Genomic DNA, 20,183 nt, shown 5'->3' with positions numbered 1-20,183 from the left:
TTTTGCATTTCTTTAATTTCTCTCTTGTTTCCTTTTGTTTCAAGTTGATCTTGTGGTTCTTCACTGCTATCAATGTCAATTTCTTCTTGTGGTTCTTGACTGCTATCAGTGTCAATTTCTTCTTCAATTTCAGTTCCGTTATTATCAAATTCATCTTCATCAATCAACGTTTGTTTTCCTTTTGTTGTATCTTTTGTATTTTCTTCCCCTTGTTTTTCTATATTATTTTCTTCAACAATTACAATATTTCTCAATTGAATCTGGTTTCGTTTTGTTTTGTCTTCCTGACTCCTCCTATTTTCAACTTCTTCTTCTTTTTCTCCATCTTTAAATTCAATTATCTGAATGTAAAAAGAGAATGTGCTGTCAAAATGATTGTGCAACAAAATGTAGACAGACATGCAATATAAAGATCGTTTAGTTATATTAAACGATCGTTTAGTTATGTCAAACAATCGTTTAATTATGTCAAACGATCGTTTAGTTATGTCTCGTTTAATTATGTCAAACGATCGTTTAGTTATGTTAAACGATCGTGAAACCAGTTGTATATTAAACAAATTAAAACATGTGTCAATACGTGTGTTTTTGGTGTTCCTAAATGAATAAGCTAATTGTTGTTTTCGTCTTCTTCATCTATCTGCAAAGCACATAAAGTAAGAATGTTCATATACATCATAAAGAAAACACATCCAGACAGATAAATTATATCTGTCTATACGAGTTATTTTTATTGTTTGGAAAAGAGTTAAACCTTCGGCAATATTTGTGTTTTGGGTGTTTCTAAATTTGTAGTTGCTATTGTTTCAAAGCTACTTTGTGTTTCTAAAACAGCAGTTTCTTGTAAAGAAAATGAAACAACATAATCGTGTTTTATTTTATTTGAAAAGTGAGGAACATTAAACAAAACAAATGAGTGGAAAATGAATAAGGCACTAACCGTAGGGCAATTTGTTGTTGCATACTTCACCATTGTATTAACTTGTTCATCATTATCAAGAAGATCAAGGCTACAAGTAGGTGGTTTATTTTTCTCCACGACTTTTGTATATGCAACTTCTTTCTCATTCTGTTGTTGTTGAAGTTTGGCTGATGGTGGTGCAACATTCAAGCTTGTCATAACCATTGTCAACATGCATTTTATTTCTTTTATTCCTTGTCTTAATAATATTTATTCTTTTTTTATTTTTTCTCGATTTTTTCTGATTTCACTTATTTCATTTAAGATTTTATTTGTTTCATTGTTTTTTTCCATTTTTTTCTCTTTTTTTTTTTTTTTTTTTTTTTTTTTTTTTTTGCTGTTGCTGTTGCTTTTTCTTTTCTTTCCTGCTTCTCAATATTTTTGAAATATCTCAAAATTATTTGAGACTTTTCTTCTGATGAGTTTAGAGGTGTCATGGAGAACTACAAATAAAATGATATTATATTATCTGTCGCCTTCAACTCCTCTGCTGACCTGCTCAGATCTGCAGATCCATCACGCACGTTGTACTAAAGAAGAAGAAGGTTGCACTTTACCATTCTATTCTGATTTGACGACGACAACGAAGTTCCGATCCACCTTCCACAACTTGCTTGTTTGATTTTGGTCCCACAAAACTTAGACTGAAGCCCAAATCCAACGGCACTCAGATTCGTCCAGCATATCAGTTTGATTCTATTCTGATTTCGGTCTCAATTTGCTCCATTTTGTTTTGCTTTGGTTATCTCATTCAATTTGTCCGATTTGCTTTACACAACTCCAATTTGCATAGCTCCGATTTCGTTCAATTTGCTTTGCTTTGGTTATTTCATCTCGTGATTTGCTTTGATTTTCATATTCATTTGCTATCAAATTTGGATTTGTGCTCTAGTTTTCATTTGCTTCGATTTCTAACTTATGTGTTATAATCTGTGTGTTGTGAACCTTTTCTTACAGATCTAACTTGTGTTTTGTGTGTTGGCCTAATTTCTCCTGTTTCTGTGATGGAGAAAGACGAAATAGCACGTCCTATTAGAAAACATTACATGGACCCATCAAATGAGAAGCATTTTGATCGGTCAAAAGTAATGGCGTATAGTTACTGGAGATATCACCAAACCTGTCAAACCCACTCCTCCAATAAAAAACACATAAGGATAAAACTGAGAATAATGATTCGACCCTTCTAGTATCATTGTTCAAGAAACTACTACAGAGGACGTCAAGTACAAGACTTGAGGACAGGATAGCAAAAATCATCAAATCATCACTTGGTTGGGTAACACTTCTATTTCGTCTTTTCGACTATTCATATTCAATTTGATGCATTGATATTGCGAAAGAACTTTGAAACTTTCTGTCCAAATGTTTTCAGTCTATAGGGCTTACTCATTATTATTAATTACATTTTCGACTTATTACTCTAAACCAGAAGGTGGGACAATCTGTGAACGAATATCTCGCTGCTCTTCAGTCCATTTGGACTCAGTTAGACCAGGCAAAAATCAGTCCTGACCATATTCGCCTCATAAAAGTCTTAATAGGTCTTCGACCAAAGTATGAATCAATTTGTGTTGCTCTGTTACATCGTTCATGAAATTTTATATGAGGAGAAAAGACTTGGCGTTGGCTCCTCTCTACCCTGTTATGTCACTCTTGCAACCACTTATCCACGACCTGCTAATGAGACCATTTTCTACAAAAATTGTAAACTTCATGGTCATAAGTTTGCTAACTATCCTACCATTAAGTGGGCAGGTATTTTTACAAACGAGGTCACATCTTCAATAATTGTCCAACTCTCCCACCTTGCCCTTCAACTCACCCACCTTGTCGTCCTAGTCACTCACATAAACCAAAGTTTTCTCCTAAAGTTGGTTCTTCATCTGTTGTTGTTGCTGCTGCTGCCATACCATGTGATATCACTACGCACCTCCGAGCTTTAAGTTAACTGATCTTCATGACTTACTGAAACAGGTGATCTCTTCCAATTCTACTACTCTTGTTGTCACCTCAAGTACCTCTGGGCTTCTTGACTCGGCTTGTTGTAATCATATGATTTCTAACATTTCACTGTTAGCCTCCTCTATTCATGTTCAATCACTTCCTCCAATTCACTCTGCTGATGGTAATCACATGTCTATTTATCACATTGGCACTGTTACTACACCCACCATAAATCTTTCCAACACATACCATGTCCTAAAACTCACATTCAACCTAGCCTTTGTTGGGCAATTATGTGATCTCGAACTAACCATTGTCTTTTCTTCTCATGGTTATCAGGTTCAGGATCCTTATATGGGACAAGTGATTGGTACAGGATGGAAGGTAGGACGATTATTTGAACTCACCTCTCTTTAGCACTCTCCTGTGTTTCCAGCCATCTCTAGTACTCTAGTCACTGATAACATTATATATTAGTGACATTTTCGCCTAAGTCATGCATCCTCTGATCTTCATAATTTAGCTTCTACTGTCATTTTGAATAATGTTTCTAAGTTTAGTCCTTTTGACTGTTTAAATTGCAAACTTGTGAAAAAACCTACTTTGTACTTTACTAATTCTGCTTCTTTATGTGATAAACCTTTTGATCTAATTCACCCTGATATTTGGAGTCTTGCTTCATGTATTACTGTTAGTGGTTGTCAATGTTTTGTTTTATTTATTGATGACTATTCTCGTTTTACTTTGATTTACTTACTTAAAAATCGCTCCTCCTTATATCAAATTTATGTTGATTTTGCAAATATGGTTCTCACACAATTCTCTAGCACAATTAAAATGCTTCAAACAAAAAATACAATGATAATAGACTCCATAATTATAGCTTGAATACCCAATTACAGTAATACATCCAACTCTCTATAGTTCATTTAAAATATTTTTTGCTATATTTTGTAAATAGTTTCACTTTTTCTATTCACAACAATTATTATTACAAAATTAAAAAAAAAATGAATAAAAGAAAGCACACACATGGGATTCAAAGGGAAGACTTAATGAGGAGAAGGAGCTCAAGACGCATGCGCCTATGCACCTATGCACCTATGTCTATGCTAATGGAATAAGAACATCTTTTATATCATTTTCAAAATAATAATACCTAAACTATTACTTTGGATTATTTTTCAATTTTTGTCCAATGGCAAGAAACGTAATGAGAAATAAAACAGTTATCAAGCAAGTCTATTTCTTATTAAAATGAGAAACAAGAAACAAAAAACGAAAATATTATACCCTAAATATAACTAGATCAACACACACCCTCGGTTGTAAGAAAAAGAGAATTATGGATTGCCTGCTTGTAATTGGGCCAATATGAGCAACTAATAGAGTAAGGGATCTATATCCTTGTCAAATTGTGGGCCAAAAAGGAAGAAAAACTAAAACTAAAGACAACAAATCGAGGAAATTGACATTGACTTCAAGTTTTTGTTTGTAAGCATGCACTCTTTTGAAGAGTAGAAAAACCTAGCTAGCTAGTTTTAAACTAACAAGAAGATGGTTTATAATTGACTAAAAAAAATGCCCTTTTTATTCAAAAAGAACTCGAAATATATAAAATTTAACATCAAGTATTAAATATTATATATTAGATTTACCTTCACATCTACTTACTTAAGTTTTTTTTATCTTAATTAGTGATTTAAAATAATATTGTAGCAGATTCCTGTCGGAGATGTCCTGTGTTCAAATCCTAAAACTTATTCTTTTATATAATATTATACAAACGTTAAATATAAAGAATATAAGAGTTGTCTAATTCCAAATGCATAATATCTAGATTATTTTTAGACAACAAACTAAATACTTAATTATAACTTTTTTTATAAAAAAAAAAATACTTTGAAGATGACTTCCACCCATCAACATATTAAAATACTTTGAGCAAAGTGTGTAACTTTTTCAATTCTTCAAAAGAGATTCCAGTACCCAGAAAAACAATAATAAATTGAGTAACGCTTATTGTAGAAGCATCTAATCCAACCAAACCATTAAAAGAAATCATATATGTGATATTGGCAAATTATTATTTTCTTAAAAAAAATATATGATTTCATAAAGTCTTGTCATAGTTATCTTTCGATGCAAAATTATTAGTCTTGAATCTCTTTAATTTCAATAAAAAATTAACATATGAATTTTTTGTTTCATTTCAATTTTGTTTCGAATTTCATAGTAAGTAAAACATTAAGTTCTAATATTTTTATTTCTATTAAAGTTTATTTAATTATTTTAAATTAATAAAAGGCATTAACATCAAAATCAAAAACTAATTGGGTAGTTTGTGAAGATTTGTAAAGTTTGAAATAGGAACCACACTTATAAAATGAAAAACTCAAATCTCTTAGTAGAATTGTAATATTTACAAATAGAATTGTAATATTTAGAAATTTAGAGATTTGATTGAAATCAAACTCCTCAACACTTGTAAATTAAAAGAATAACATTTTAAAATGTAGACTCTAAACAAAAACTAATTAAGCAACAAAAAAGAAAATAATTAGGTTAAAATTCATACCATTGTAACTTTTGTTTTATACCATCTAAACTATCCTAAAATCTAAAAAGAAAAAATCAATTTATACTCACACACATGGAAGTTTTATAAAATTAAAACAATAAAATAAAATTTGTTATCCATTTAAATTTTGAATTTAAAAATTGTATCCATTCAAATTTTGGTTTTTTTAAATGTACGGTAGGATTTACATCTTTCCTATGTATTCTTTTTAATTAAACTTCTCATCTTTTACGATTGAATCAATTTATACTCTCATTTAGTAATCATGCATGTATTAATTATTATTGTTAATTTTTTTAATCTAGCATTAAAGGAAAGGAAGTTTAGACGTTTAAACAAATTCATGCAAGAATAATTTTAAAGATAATCTTAATATGGAGTCTAAATTAATTCACTTATAAAAAATTAAGACTTCAACGAACTGTATTATAAATTCCACACAATATTTTCTTAACTAAATTAATTATAATAAGAATGCAATTATTATATTTTCAAAGAAGTCCAAATTTTAATTTAAATTAATATAATTATGAAGAGTTTTAGATTATAAATTAACCTTTTTATTTTATTTTTATTTTTTTTAAGAAAAGGGAGTTAGAGAGAGATAAGAAAAAAGAGAAAACATTCTTTGAAAGTTTTTTTTCTCTAAAAAAAGATTGAATGCAAAAGCTTAAACTCCCAACTGATCAATATTCTAATGATTTGATATGGTGGACCAACACTTTCTCTGTCCCTTTAGCCCTTTAAATAATTGGCAATTTTATTTATATACACGTTTTTTGGTTAATTAATTAAATTCTTTTTTTAAATTATATATAATTAATTTTCGTTAAATAAACTAAAATATTTTAACCAAAATGACACTATCTATAGATTATTATTATTTATTATTGATACATATCGATAAAGATGAAAGTTAGTATAAGGTTTAATTATGGGTTTATTCCTTTACCAATTCAACAACTCATAAACCCCAAAAAAGGGGAAAGGGAGAGGTTGAGCACATGCTAAGATTCCTATCTTCGTTTGGCTTCAAAAAAAGGTTTGGCCTTTTAACAATTAGAACAGCTCACTACCCACATGATCACCATATATCTATCAAATCAACACAACACTCCATTCCTTTGCCCAATCCTCAACATTATTATTATTCCCTAAACTAACTACATTATAATATACTTTTTTCAAATTCCACAAGATATCTCATGTTAATTACACTATTACACCCTCAAACTTAGACCCTAAAACTAATAATATTTGTATAAATTGAATCCCAAAAATGTTAAAAAGTACAATCTCAAACTGCCATCATATTTTAGGAATGTATATATTTATGCATTTTGAATTAAGTTCAAATGTGCAAAGTTGGTTATGGGTGATGCTTTGTGGTTGTTCTTGCTCCTTGTGAATAAAGCAAAGAAACAGACTGTTAAAAATAAAAGAGCAAATAATAATATAATAATGATTAATAATGTTTGAAATTTAGATGGATCACATGGGAATTTACAAAAGCAAACTGACACAAACTCACATGCCATTGCCTCCCAATTGCACAAGCACATGCTGTCTGTCTCCTATTCTAACCCTACCACTTCAAATAATCTCTCTTTTTCTTCTTTTCCTTCTTCTAATTATACAAAACACTCTCACTAAAATTCCCACAAATAAAATAAAATAAAACCACACAAATTCACAACCCCACAATCTCTTTTTTCTTTTCTCTTACAAGTCTATTTTTTATAATATACACAAACCCCACAAAAAAAAATAAACCCAAATATATATATATATATATATATATATATATATATATATATATATATATATATATATATATATATATATATGTAGTTATCTAGTTAATTAGCAAGCAAATCATGGTTGATTGACTCCTCGTAAAGGTTATCACTTTTTCTTTTTGTCTGTTAATTAAAATTCTCGAGTCAATTCTAGAGTTTTTGACAAACCGCCGCCGTATCCTCCTCCACTTCCGGCGTTGTCGTCGTCGGCGCCGGAGTACGGCGGCCGGCGGCGATCAAGGTGCAATGGAGGTGCCTGTGGCAAGTGGTGAGATGGTCGTTGGTTAGACCGGCGGCTTGCATGAAGGAGTGAACCACCGTGGGTCCGACCGACCGGAAACCTCGTCGGACCATGTCTTTGCTTATGGTTTCTGATTTTGATGTCTTTACCGGAATTTTGTGGCCGGATTTGTACTGCGGTGAGAATGGTTTGTTGTTCACAAATCCCCAAATGTATTTGTCGAATGACCCAAATTCCTTCTTAATCTGAAGTAATTAAAAGATATTTAATTAATTAAATGGGGGTTGACAATTAATTAATTAAGTCAATGGATTTGGATATTCCTAATTAATTACATTTAATTTACCTGGAGGATTCGAATTGAGTTATCGACAACTCCTCGGACTCTGTTAATGTCGATGCCATATTCTGTGCTGATTGAAACCATTTGTTTTTCCGAAAAATTTGCCACAATTTCTGAATCGAAACTTGAAAATGCATTCCTGAAGAATATAAATTAAATTAGTGAACTGAGAAATTAAAAAGAGAGAGAGAGAGAGAGAGAGAGAGAGAGAATTGATTAATTAATTGAAAATTGCTTGTGTCTTTTGGTACCTGAAATCTTGGCGTTTCTTCAAAATTGAAGTCCAATCCGAACCCACCTGGGCTACGCTTAGAACCAGCAATTCAAACAACATCCTGTATTCAGAAAAATTGAAGTGAATTAAGTTTAGTTCAATATTATTTAGAACTCTCTTTGTTGAATCGAAGGGTTTGGAGTTGGAACTCAAAAAAAGAAAAAACAAGAGGAGAGAGAAACTCACTTGTCATCATGAACGGGGACACCCCATTCCTCATCATGGTAAGCAACATAAATGGGATCTAAAAACAGAGAAAGAATTTAAGTTAAATTTATGAATATATGTGATGAACAGAGTAAATTAAAATTGTATATATCTAAAAAAAGAAAGAATGTAATTGCTTTTTGATTTTGTTACCTGAATTCGGAGTGATGAAGCTACATCTTCTATCTTCAACAGAGGGTTTAATTTTAGAATCAAGAGGAACGATTTTTTCAAAACGAGCAGATTTAGATCTTCCATAATGAGCAATTCTCATTTTCCTCTGCGCCTGTTGCAGCGCCACTTGTTCTCTTCTCACGGCGGCGATACTTCCCGGCGATTCAGTGATCAAAGAAGAAGCATACGCCACCTCAAACCCACCATTATCACAAATCACATTCCCATTTCCACCCAATTTAAAGCTTTTCGATTTCTTCCTATCCAACGTAGCTCTCGGCCGTGACGTGGCGGCCGGAATGAGGATCTTCTCAGAGCTGGAGTTCATGGGATTATTACCGTCATTGGCTCGTTTGGTGGCCGGAGGACGGGGGGATTTGGATTTAGGAGAAGTTGGGGAGACGGCGGCGGCGGGGGAAGGGGGTTTGAGAGAAGGGTGTTGTTTTTTGAGGGAATTACGGCGGTCGAGGACACGGTTACAAGTGGGTTGAAGGACAGGACGGGAATTGAATTTTGAATCGACCACGACAGAAGTGGCTTCCAAGGCCTCCTCGGAACGACACATCGTTTTTTTAGTTTTTGGTTTTTAGTTTTGGTAAAATAAAAGAGAGAAAGAGAGAGAGAGTTGGGAATTAGTGAAGAGAGGGGGAATGGGAGAGAGATGGGTTTTATAAAGGAATTGGATGAGAGATAGAAGAAGGAAATCAAACGTAGTTGGATGGCATCCTCCACTCTATTATTATTATTATTATTATTATTATTTATTATTATTATTATTATTATTTACTTGATTGTGTATGATATGTAATAGAAATGTGAATTTACAAAAAGGGAGAAATTGAAATTGAAACTGAATATTAATATGGGAGTAAAGATACATCCAATCCAAGCATTGAGAGAAGGAAAAAGGGTGGTTTTGGTTTGGGGTTTGGTCTACCATAAAGAAAACAGCCTCAAGTGAGGGGCATTGCTTTTTGGGAACTAAGCCACGAGGATGACAATGACACACCCTCCTCTTGATCAATTCTTAATTACTCCACAATCTTTCCCTTTTAACTTCCTAATTACAATTTACAAATCAAATCTATTAGTTTACCACAAAATACATTTTTTGTTCTCTCAAATTCTCTATTTTTCACCTCTCCATCATTTTGTTACATGCTAATGTTGACGTTTATGTTTCTTTTAAAACTTGAATTTCCTACTTTATGTAATTACATTAATTAGCTTTTGTAATTTATTTTCTACATTTTACTTCATGATACTACCGATTGTGATTCTCAATCATACATATTATAAAAGTTTTTTTTAGAAGATTTGTATATTTAATTTGCGTAAATACCTAGTAGAATATTTTAATTCCTAACTTAAGTAGATTTAAGTGTAAAATCCTAGTCGAATATCTAATCTTTAATCTAAATAGATATAGCAAAAGTAAAAACCTAGTCAAATATTAAAACTAATAGGTAATATCAATAAAGTCAAAGCCTATGAGATTTGGAAAACTTTATCTTTGTCACTTAGTAGAATTCATCATGATTATAACCAAACCACTCAATAGGTAATACCAATATAAAGTCAAAACCTAGCTATAAAGATTGGGAAAAATCCTTTATCTTTGTTATTAAGTAATTAAATTCACCATGATTAAAATTAAACCACTCAATGAGTACAAGAAAGAGGGGAAAAAAAAAGGATTATTCAAAGTTTAATATATGAAATTTTCTTTTTGTAATTATATGGAAATGAAGAGAATGAAAGGTGGGGAGTTGAATGGATAGGGAAGACCCCACTTTTGTTATGGAAAATGGGAGATGATCACTTGGGAAGAGTTAGGGTGTGTTTTTGGGATTACAACTTTTTAGGGGAAATTATATATATATATATATATATATATATATATATATATATATCATTCAATACAACCCAAGCACAACCCTAAAAAGGGGTATGAAATGGCATGGAGTGGTGGATAAGGAAGGTAACTATGGATGAAAAAGACTAATCATTGAGGCCTTCACTTTTTAGCTGTATGGGGGATTCCAATTCCCCACCCTTTTTCTGATTTCTATGCCCAAACCCAACTTGCCGCTCTCCTTGTCCCTCTCTTTCTCATTTACATATTTATTATCAACTAACTTAAAATACCCTTTATCCCAACGGACTTTACTTCAATCCTTTTCTTTTTTTTCTTTTTTTTCTTTTTTTCTTTTTTTTGTATTTATTGATGATCAACAAGTTTATTCTACAAATTTCTCTATTCCACTTGTACTTAAAATTAAAAACAAAACCTGCATACATATTTCCCATAAAAATACATATTTAACCCTCATGTTTCCCTTTCCACCCTAATTTCTTACATCTCTGTAGATTAGAGTTATGATTCAATTTGGTTCTTAGGTTTCGAGATTTATAAATCAAATCTCAAATTTTCATTAAATTTTCACTTTTGTATTTAGGTTTAATGTTTAATAATTAATTTAAAAAAAATTAAATGAATTGTCTATTTTTTATTACGATTTGATTTCACTTAATTTAATTTTAATTTTTGCTTCATATTCATTTCTAATTAAGAAATAGGCATTGAAGTTAGTAATTGAGAGTAATATTTAAATGAAAAATCAAGGTTTAAGAGTGTCTGAGATTAAAATTGTAATGTTTTGAAATAATGGATTAAATGATTAAAATGGAACTTAAAACTCAGGAACTAAATGTGTAATATTTAAAAACTTTAGGAATCAAATAGAAACTAAACCAAAAACATAGAGACCAAAATATTTCATCCCTTCATTATTTGTCATAGAAAAAGTTACTGTATTTAGGATGAATTTATGATCGCATTTCAAAATTATCTTGATAAGTGAACCATTTATGTTTAAAGTAAAAATAAATAAATATTAGCTTAGAATAATATTTTTGAAATTTATAGTTGAGATTTTGTTCGATTATAGTCGATGTATGATCGAATGTTCAATTTTAGTCCAATCTTACATACTAAATGTATAAAAAGATTCAAGTTACATAGATGAAAGTACAACAATTAAAATTCCAAAACTTTAAATATTAAACTCAATTCACTTTTATAGTAATAACTTTATTGACAAATTAGGACATTAATTAAAGTTTTCATCTTTATCCAAAGAGGTAATGTTTTAAATTGAAAAAAATTATTGATAATAAATTATAGTAGTCTATCAATATCTACCACTAATAAGTAGTGACATAATTTTGTTATAGATATCTTTACAACAATTCATTATTTTAATTGTATGTCATATGTCTTCTTTGCATTTATGTGTTGAAGGAAAAGAACATTTATATTATAGCAATACATACACACGTATATGTATTTAAAGGTGAATTTAAAGTCACATTTTTAAAAGTAATGTTTAAGCACATTTTAGAATAAACAAATAAGTTTATATGGTGTTGAAATATCGTATTGATCTCTATAATATAAAATTTTTTACTTTTAGTTTTTACACTTTTAAAGAGTTCAATTTTAGTCCGTGTACTTTTATAAAAGTTCGGTTTTAGTCAAAATTAAACTAACTTTTAATACTAATCTATGTTATTAAAAAATAAAAACTATTATTATATTAGCATTTTTTGCTTCAAAATTTGGAACCAGAAGTACTTAACTTGAAATTGGCCAGACTATATTTAGATATTTCAATTTCAAATATTAAAATTGAGCAAACTAGGTGGACCAAAATAATTTTTTATTCTAAAAATCGTAACTTGAAGGGGGTCTATTGGAATCAAAAGTACTTTTTATAATCTTAATATTTATAAAATTTTTAATTAAAATGACTAAAAGAGTTTGAAAATATATAGCTCTTGATTAATTAACAAGGTATACCCTATCACCATCCTAAAAAAGTACTGAATAGTGATAACTTTGTTGACAAATTAGGACATTAAAGTTTCATCCTAGGTTATTTTTTATTTCCTTTTCAAATTTAGAATAACAAATTATTATTATTATTATTATTATTATTATTATTATTATTATTATTATTATTATTATTATTATTATTATTATTATTATTATTATTATTATTATTATTATTATTATTATTATTATTATTATTATTATTATTATTATTATTATTATTATTATTATTATTATTATTATTATTATTATTATTATTATTATTATTATTATTATTATTATTATTATTATTATTATTATTATTATTATTATTATTATTATTATTATTATTATTATTATTATTATTATTATTATTATATAAGGATAAAAGTAACTTGTAGAAAAATGAGTTTCAATCCTCTTTTTTACACATTTCACACTTTAGTTGTTCTTTATTCTTTTCATTTACATACCTTCTCAAGGAAGGTATTGTTTTTATACTTCCCATTCCCATACTCTATTACTTATCTCTAAAGCATTTTACAAAACAAAGAGATAACTATTAAAATATTAATATACACAATTTCTAACTATGACTCTTATGTACCCGTTGGTTCTCTTTTTTTCGCACTTAAATATTATTTAGTTTCTATGATCTTTTGATTTTGGTTTGTTTTGGTCTATGAAATTTAAAATGTTTATTTTAGATTTTGTACTTTCAACTTCGATTCATTTTAATATTTGTATTAGTTTTAAAAAGCGATTATTTTAGTCTCGAAAAATAAAATAAAATTTAAAAATAAAGAGACCAAGATGATCCCTTTTAAGAAGTACAAAGATCAAAATGCTCGTTTGTATATTCAAGATTTTCATTTTGGATCTCATAATTTCAACTTTGGTTCATTTTAGTGTTTGTAAGCACTCGTTTTGAAAAATGATCGTTTTTGTCTCTTAAAAATGCAAACGAATAATCCGAAAAGATTACTTCTTAGTTAGAATGATAAATATGAATATTTTCGAAAGTATATGTATCAAAATAAAGAAAAAATCAAAAGTACAAAAATAACTTGTAAAATAAATATATTAATAAAAGTACATAAACAAAAATAAAACAAAAGTTGAGAGTAGAATGAGAGAAGAAGTTCACATTTATGAGATGAAAATTGAAAACAACATTTTCAACATGCAAAAAATGCAATGATAAAAAGACAAAGAAAAAGAACATACGGTTAATTTGATTCACAAAACTATGGAGGAAAAACATTTAAGATGAAATAAATAATATTTTGGGGTATGGTTGAAATGAATATATAGTTGGAGTGTTGAAGTGAAAAACAATTTAAGAAAGAAACATTTGGGAAAATAATTATTGATAGGGTGAATGGGACCCAATTCAGAACCCAATTGAGGCCTACTTGAGAGTATTACAAGGTGACAGATTTTGTTACTGTTAAGGAAAGAAACCTTGCTTCCAAGTGACATCCCTCTCTCTCCACACACACACACACACTCTCTCTCTCTCTCTCTCTCTCTCTCTCTCTAGCTTTTTATTTTTATTTTCTAATAAAAGAACAAAATCTAAAAATGGTAGATAAAGTACTTCACCAACAAATAATTCACAAAACTATTATTACTTCAATTAATTTCGACTATCTTCTGAGAGGGAAACATAGGGATATAAATAGGGTAATGCATTTTGATAGTTATTGATTGAACTAAGTTCAATAATTATTCAAATCTCTATTATTTATTACTATTATGTTTGTGTTAAATTATTGTCACCCTCTACTTATTTGCTTGTTTGTATTATAAGAACATTAATGGAAAAAAAACTAAAAAAGTTTTTATTTCATCATCATCATCATTATTATTATAATGGGGTGTTTCTAAACATCTTTTGACTGTTTCATTGTTGTTGCGCTTGAATTTACAAGTTTTGAATCAAAATATTGAGAAAGAAAAAGATAAAAATATAAAAATAAATAAAGGGATCCCCTCAATTTTGCAAATTCTACGAACTCATAAGAGTCGTATCATATTGGAGTGTAGATTCTTGCAAAAAGAAAAACCGGGACTTGTTTATGTCATCTTATATTAATATATTTGATGTTAACAGAAATTGACTTTCTCTATCGGATTATTGAGATCTAGGAGAACTTCTTTGTATTTGAATGAAGAGATTGTTTTTTTATCATTCTTGACACCGGTGGAATCATGAAAATGAGATTTGCTTCAACATGGGATATTCGCGTTCATGGCAACAATTTCAAAATCTCAATTGAAAACCACTTGGAAGAGTTGATGGGATCATATGCATGCCCCTGCCCCCTCCCCCGATCCCCCAAGCTTCCAGCTCTTGTCGGGTTCCTCTAGTTTTTGGTCTTTGAGATTTCAATTTTGATGCACCATGGATTTTTAAGGAGGAGAAAGGAGAGCTAGAGTGATTTTTGTGATCATGGAGGTCGTGAACTCTTAAAGGGTTTTTGATGTCGACGTTCTCAAAATCTCAATTAAGAAGCACTTGGAGTACTTGATGGGGTGATATGGCATGCACAACTAGCGTCACTTTATCCAAACGGCTAGTCCCTTGTTCGTGATCACGTAAGTTGTGCACTCTTTAGTAGTGGTTGTAAATTCCACACAAAGAAAAAGATAGAATTCATCTTTTGAAAGCTAAAATCATTGCGGAAAGGTTGAAAACGGTTAATTGGCTAAAAGAATTGCTCGTAATCCCCCGTTAGTGGTTGAATCCGATGCACTAGAAGTCATCAATCTCATATTACTAGTGGAGGCTCTTCTCTCCTCGATATTCTAGGGTTTTTTTATTGTGGACATTAATTTGTTGGAAAACTTATTAATGTCTCTTAATTATTTTGTCATGTTCTAAACAAAATGATCCACGCTTTTAATTTGTTGTCTTTGGCATCCTCTCCGGGCTGTTTTCTTTTTTATTTGAAGATATGTTTTCTTAAATATCATCGTCGAGGCTAGGTTGTAAACTTTTTCTTTGTTTTGCTTATATTTGTCAAAAGATGAAGTTTCTATCAAACGGAGTGTTTAATTATATAAGTTACACAAACATGAAGATGAATGTTGCCCGATGAAATTCGTAAACTTTTTTATAAAAGCACCCATTTTGGTCTTTGCTATTATATCTTCATTCAATATACAATTAAAATGTAGTCATTAATTTTCAATTTCATGTTTCTTATCACACATAAATATGAAGATTTGAACTTCTAACGGATAAAAGACTATACGATAATTACATTGAATTTTACTCGATCAACATACATATTTTAGTTTATCAAAAGAAACATTTAACGACATACATCATAACACATTTGTTAAAAAAAAATATTTTAAAAGACAAATATGTCGAAAATTATTTACAAATATACAGCAAAATATCACAATATATCTACAAAAATATTTTTGTTAGCTATTTGACAGATGGTAATCATCTATCATAATCATCTATTGTAGTATATCGTTTTCTATTGATAGATTGTACTGCTTCACCATATCCATAAACATTTGTACGTTCATTTTGTTATTTAAAAACAATTCTTTGGTTAAAGTTAAGAAGAATCAAAATAGAAATTAACAAAACAATAATATACAATGAGGGTAGAAAAGTAACTATCCCATAATTTAATGTTTGAAATGGAAAGTAGAAACACCCTATATCGTTATCTTTTGATTAAAAAATAATAGGAGTTGTTGTTGTAAAAACGAGTGTTAAAATTTTCCACTTTTACAGACTTTCATGGAATTCTGTCCAATGTAAGTGTATGTTTACATATAGATGATGGGGGGATGGGTATATTTATCTAATATTTATAATAGAAATAACAATTAATTTTTTGCTAAATTGGTGAAAATAAAATATATAATCTTCTTTTTCATAAAGTAAACTTGTATGCACGTGTAAAACAACCACACGTATACTCCAATAATTGATTAATTATTGGTCCGGAAAAAAGGAAAAAAGAAAACGAGTAAATAGAATTGTTCAAAATTGATATATATATATATATAGGGGTAAAACGCGTCGTATCATTGGCATTAATTGGCGTCACATGAGATCCCACGTGGAGGAAGAGGAGTGGAAGTTGCAATAACATTACATGATACTTTGCCAATAATATTCCCCTATTTATTTGGAATAATTTTTCTTTAACTTTACAAAAATGCATTTGTCTTTCTGCAATACTAAAAAATGTAAATGTGTCACCTTTTGATTGCATACCCCGAGACAGTCCATGTGACTATTAACCAACCCCTTTGATTATTTCTTAATTATTTAATTAATGATTTTAATTAGTTTTTCTTTTTCTTTTTCTTTTTAAGTAATGAAATTGAAATTTATAATCTATTTACAACAATTTAAAAGCGTGTAAGATATGTTTGTGTGTAATCCCTTTCAACCTAAAACCCCTACATCCAATTATTTCCTTACCTGTTTTATTTATTAATTAATTATTGATATCCTATAATTTTGCATTATCCTACTTTTATTATTTTTTAATTCACCGTTGTTTTGGGTAATTTCCTATGCATTTCATTTATTTTTTATTTCTTTATACAATTACTTTTTTAGTCCATTTAAGTATTTGGGTCTACTTTCTACTTTTCGTTCGTTAGCATTTCAAAATTTTCTAATTTTATCTTTAATCATTTTCAATTTAATTTTTAAATTTCAAGATTTATGCATTAAATTTCATATTTTTTTTTGACAAAATAATCAAATTCTAATCTTTAATCTTAAGGTTTACTAAGTGTTATTATTTAATTATGAAATAAAATTTTAAATTTATTTATGGACAATATCACTAGAACTAGATTGAAATCTCAGGGTAAAAATTAAATTGAAACCAAAGACATTAAGTTTAAGAACTTAAATTACACCCATTTTAACCTATTAAAGAAGTAGAAACTAGACTTAAAATTTATCAACAAAAATGTATTTTTTTTTCCTATTTTTTAATAGCATCAATACTAATATATATCTAATTTTGAGTATTGATATAAAATAAAATTTAAAAAAAAAAATCATACTATAAGTCAAAGGTTCAAGTACAATGTAAGTAATGTATCCTTGAAAAATTCATACTAATATAAATCATGTTGTGAATGAAAAGTTGTAGTACAAGTATAATGCAACTATAATGAATAGTGTGTATAACTAATTCAAAATGATATTTAGTTTTAAAGGTGGAACATAAATGTTAACCTAAACATACTTCCAGCGTTCAAATATCAATATCTTTTTATCAATTTTCAGTTTTAAAATATACATAGAAGGAATAAAAATAAAATAATATTGACATTGGAATGAAATAATTTAGAGAAATGATTGAGAAAAGGAAAAAAAAAAAAAAAGAAAAAAAAAAGTGGTACGGATGAATATAGTTTAGAAGGTGGAGCAAATGGCAGAAGAAGAAAAATGGAAGAAAACAAAGAGATAATTGAATATAAATAGATTTCATATGTAATAATTATTAATATATAAAATATAGAATCACTTTAAAACAAGAAAAAAGAACAAAAAGAAAATGGGAAGATGAGGAAGAGAAGAATGTTTGGTTGTCTTTCATCAACACTATATATATATACTATTCTTCTGTTTACTCTTTAATTATTTAATTTTCATCTCTCACGAGGGAAAATAATAAAAAAGTTTTTACTTATTTTCCTTTTTTCTTTTTCTTTTTTTTTTTTTTTAATTTTCTCCTATACCTTATGTTGGTGTAAATTTTTGTGGACGTTGTCGTTTTATATATATTTTCATGATTTTTTAAAGATTTAAATATGCATATTTGTATTTAAGATTTTGCTTGGTAATGTTCTCATTTATGGGTTTTTATTTTCTTAAGAAACGAATTTCTTTTTTACGATCTATGATGTTAGTTGTGTTCAAAAAAATTAAAAAGAATATTTTAAATTTTGGAGTCCTTGAATTTCAAAAATCAATGTTGTGTTATCTGTGTTAATACTTTGGGTTTGCTATGTTTGCAATTGTTCCTAAATAACATTAAATTTTAATTATAATTACATTGAATATTGTTGAGAAATTATATAACGGATAGTAATTTGAATATGTTATTTTGTGATAGGTATGTGTCACACATATTTGGACAAAACTATCAAATTTGAATTTTTAGTTATTATTTATTACATATTTTCTTAAACAATTAATTAATAGAGAAAGGAAGATAGAGAGAAAGAAAAGTGGTAATTAATAGTCGAACGTCTAACAATAGACATAGATAAACAGTGAGTATAGTGTGCAGAAATGATGTGGAGTAGGGTTGGTTGTTTGAATTATCCTCGTAGAAGAAATCACTCAAATACAAAATTTATTATAATAATTTTTCTAAAGAATTTTATCAGTTTTTATATTTTTTCACTATAAAAGATCTAGACTATATGCCTAATATTAATAACTTATTTTACATATAGCAACTATTCCTTGATTTTCTCTTACACTTAATTGAGTACGGTTTCTATGTGTATATATACAAAAACAACAAACACATTTTTAGATTTCAAACATTAATTGTGCTACGTGTCTTACGATTAATCATCCTAAACATCTAAAACCGCAACATTTTAAATTTTCAAATAATATTTATATTTATCATATACATAAAATAAAATCCACAATTCCTAGGGTAAGAGATAATTATATCTACGAAAGCAGCTTCACGTACCTGATCAAGTAGATGTTTTTTAATCTTAGTTAGGTTTAAGACAAGTTATAAGTTTTGGTATGATAAGCAAAATTATTCGATATGTGCATTGATACCATTGTTTTGGTTCCTATTTTGGATGGAAACCAACCAATATGATGAATTATATCAGAACTCGTTTTTCTACAAATAGCATTAATTTTGTTATACCTATATAAATATTTAAATGGGCAAAACAGATTTATATATATAGTAACATATAAATCCAACCAAATTAATTAAGAAACAATATATGCTTTACATATATATATATATATATATATATATATATATATATATGTGCATAATTTACCTAATTTTCCTCGTGAAAATTTAAAAATAATATATTAATTAAGTTCATAATTAACGTTAATAGTCTAAAATGTAACAAAAACATAGTTTTGTTTCTCTTTTAGGGAAGTTTCTTATAACACATTGGACGCATCCGCCAAAGTAAATAATAATTAAAATATGTTATTTGCTTATAAACTAATTTTATTTGTCCTAATTAACATACAAATGCGTTAATAATTATGCTGTCTAAACCTTCTTCGATTTAAACTAGTTAGATCTTCAAGTTTTAAGCAAATTAGTCAAACTAAGAAATACTATCAAATATATAGAATAAATTTTGAGGCAAAAGTGATCGACCCACGACGTTGACTACAAACAAATTTCATTACAAAAAATTTCGACGACTTTAGTTTGTAGTTAAACTTAACAAGTCTATAATAGAAAAAACTGAAATCATTTAGTTTGTAGTTAAACTTTAATAAATCTATAATAGAAAAAACTGAAATCATGTACCCAAATAATTATTCCACCAGTAGTAGTGCATAAGTGGGGAAGTATCAACAACCAAATATGTACTAATTATATATAAAGTAAAGACAGTGCAGTCAACTTTGAGGGAAAAAAAAACTCAAGGATAAGAAGACATGTTTGCATGTAAGCATAAACATTTCAAATATTAGTGCTTCTCACGTACAAAATAAAAATCCTTCTCTTTATAATCATTTTCCAATTCAATTTTATCAGAAACCCCATA

At 28.6% G+C, this 20,183-nt stretch overlaps 1 protein-coding gene across 1 annotated transcript; it reads right to left on the bottom strand.

Moving 5' to 3' along the window:
* Positions 1 to 6,925: 6,925 nt before the first annotated feature.
* Positions 6,926 to 9,180, bottom strand: LOC103503249 (uncharacterized). Its single transcript, XM_051079333.1, has 5 exons — positions 8,507 to 9,180; positions 8,333 to 8,390; positions 8,124 to 8,207; positions 7,876 to 8,011; positions 6,926 to 7,774 (listed from the first exon to the last, which is right to left on the bottom strand). The coding sequence occupies exons 1-5, from the start codon at positions 9,090 to 9,092 to the stop codon at positions 7,439 to 7,441; spliced, it is 1,200 nt and encodes a 399-aa protein (XP_050935290.1). The 5' UTR covers positions 9,093 to 9,180; the 3' UTR covers positions 6,926 to 7,438.
* Between the last annotated feature and the right edge of the window lie 11,003 nt (positions 9,181 to 20,183).

The sequence above is a fragment of the Cucumis melo genome, chromosome 11, assembly GCF_025177605.1.
Source record: "Cucumis melo cultivar AY chromosome 11, USDA_Cmelo_AY_1.0, whole genome shotgun sequence".
In the NCBI taxonomy this organism is placed as follows: Eukaryota; Viridiplantae; Streptophyta; class Magnoliopsida; order Cucurbitales; family Cucurbitaceae; genus Cucumis; species Cucumis melo.
This window is presented reverse-complemented; position numbering and strand designations above follow the sequence as displayed.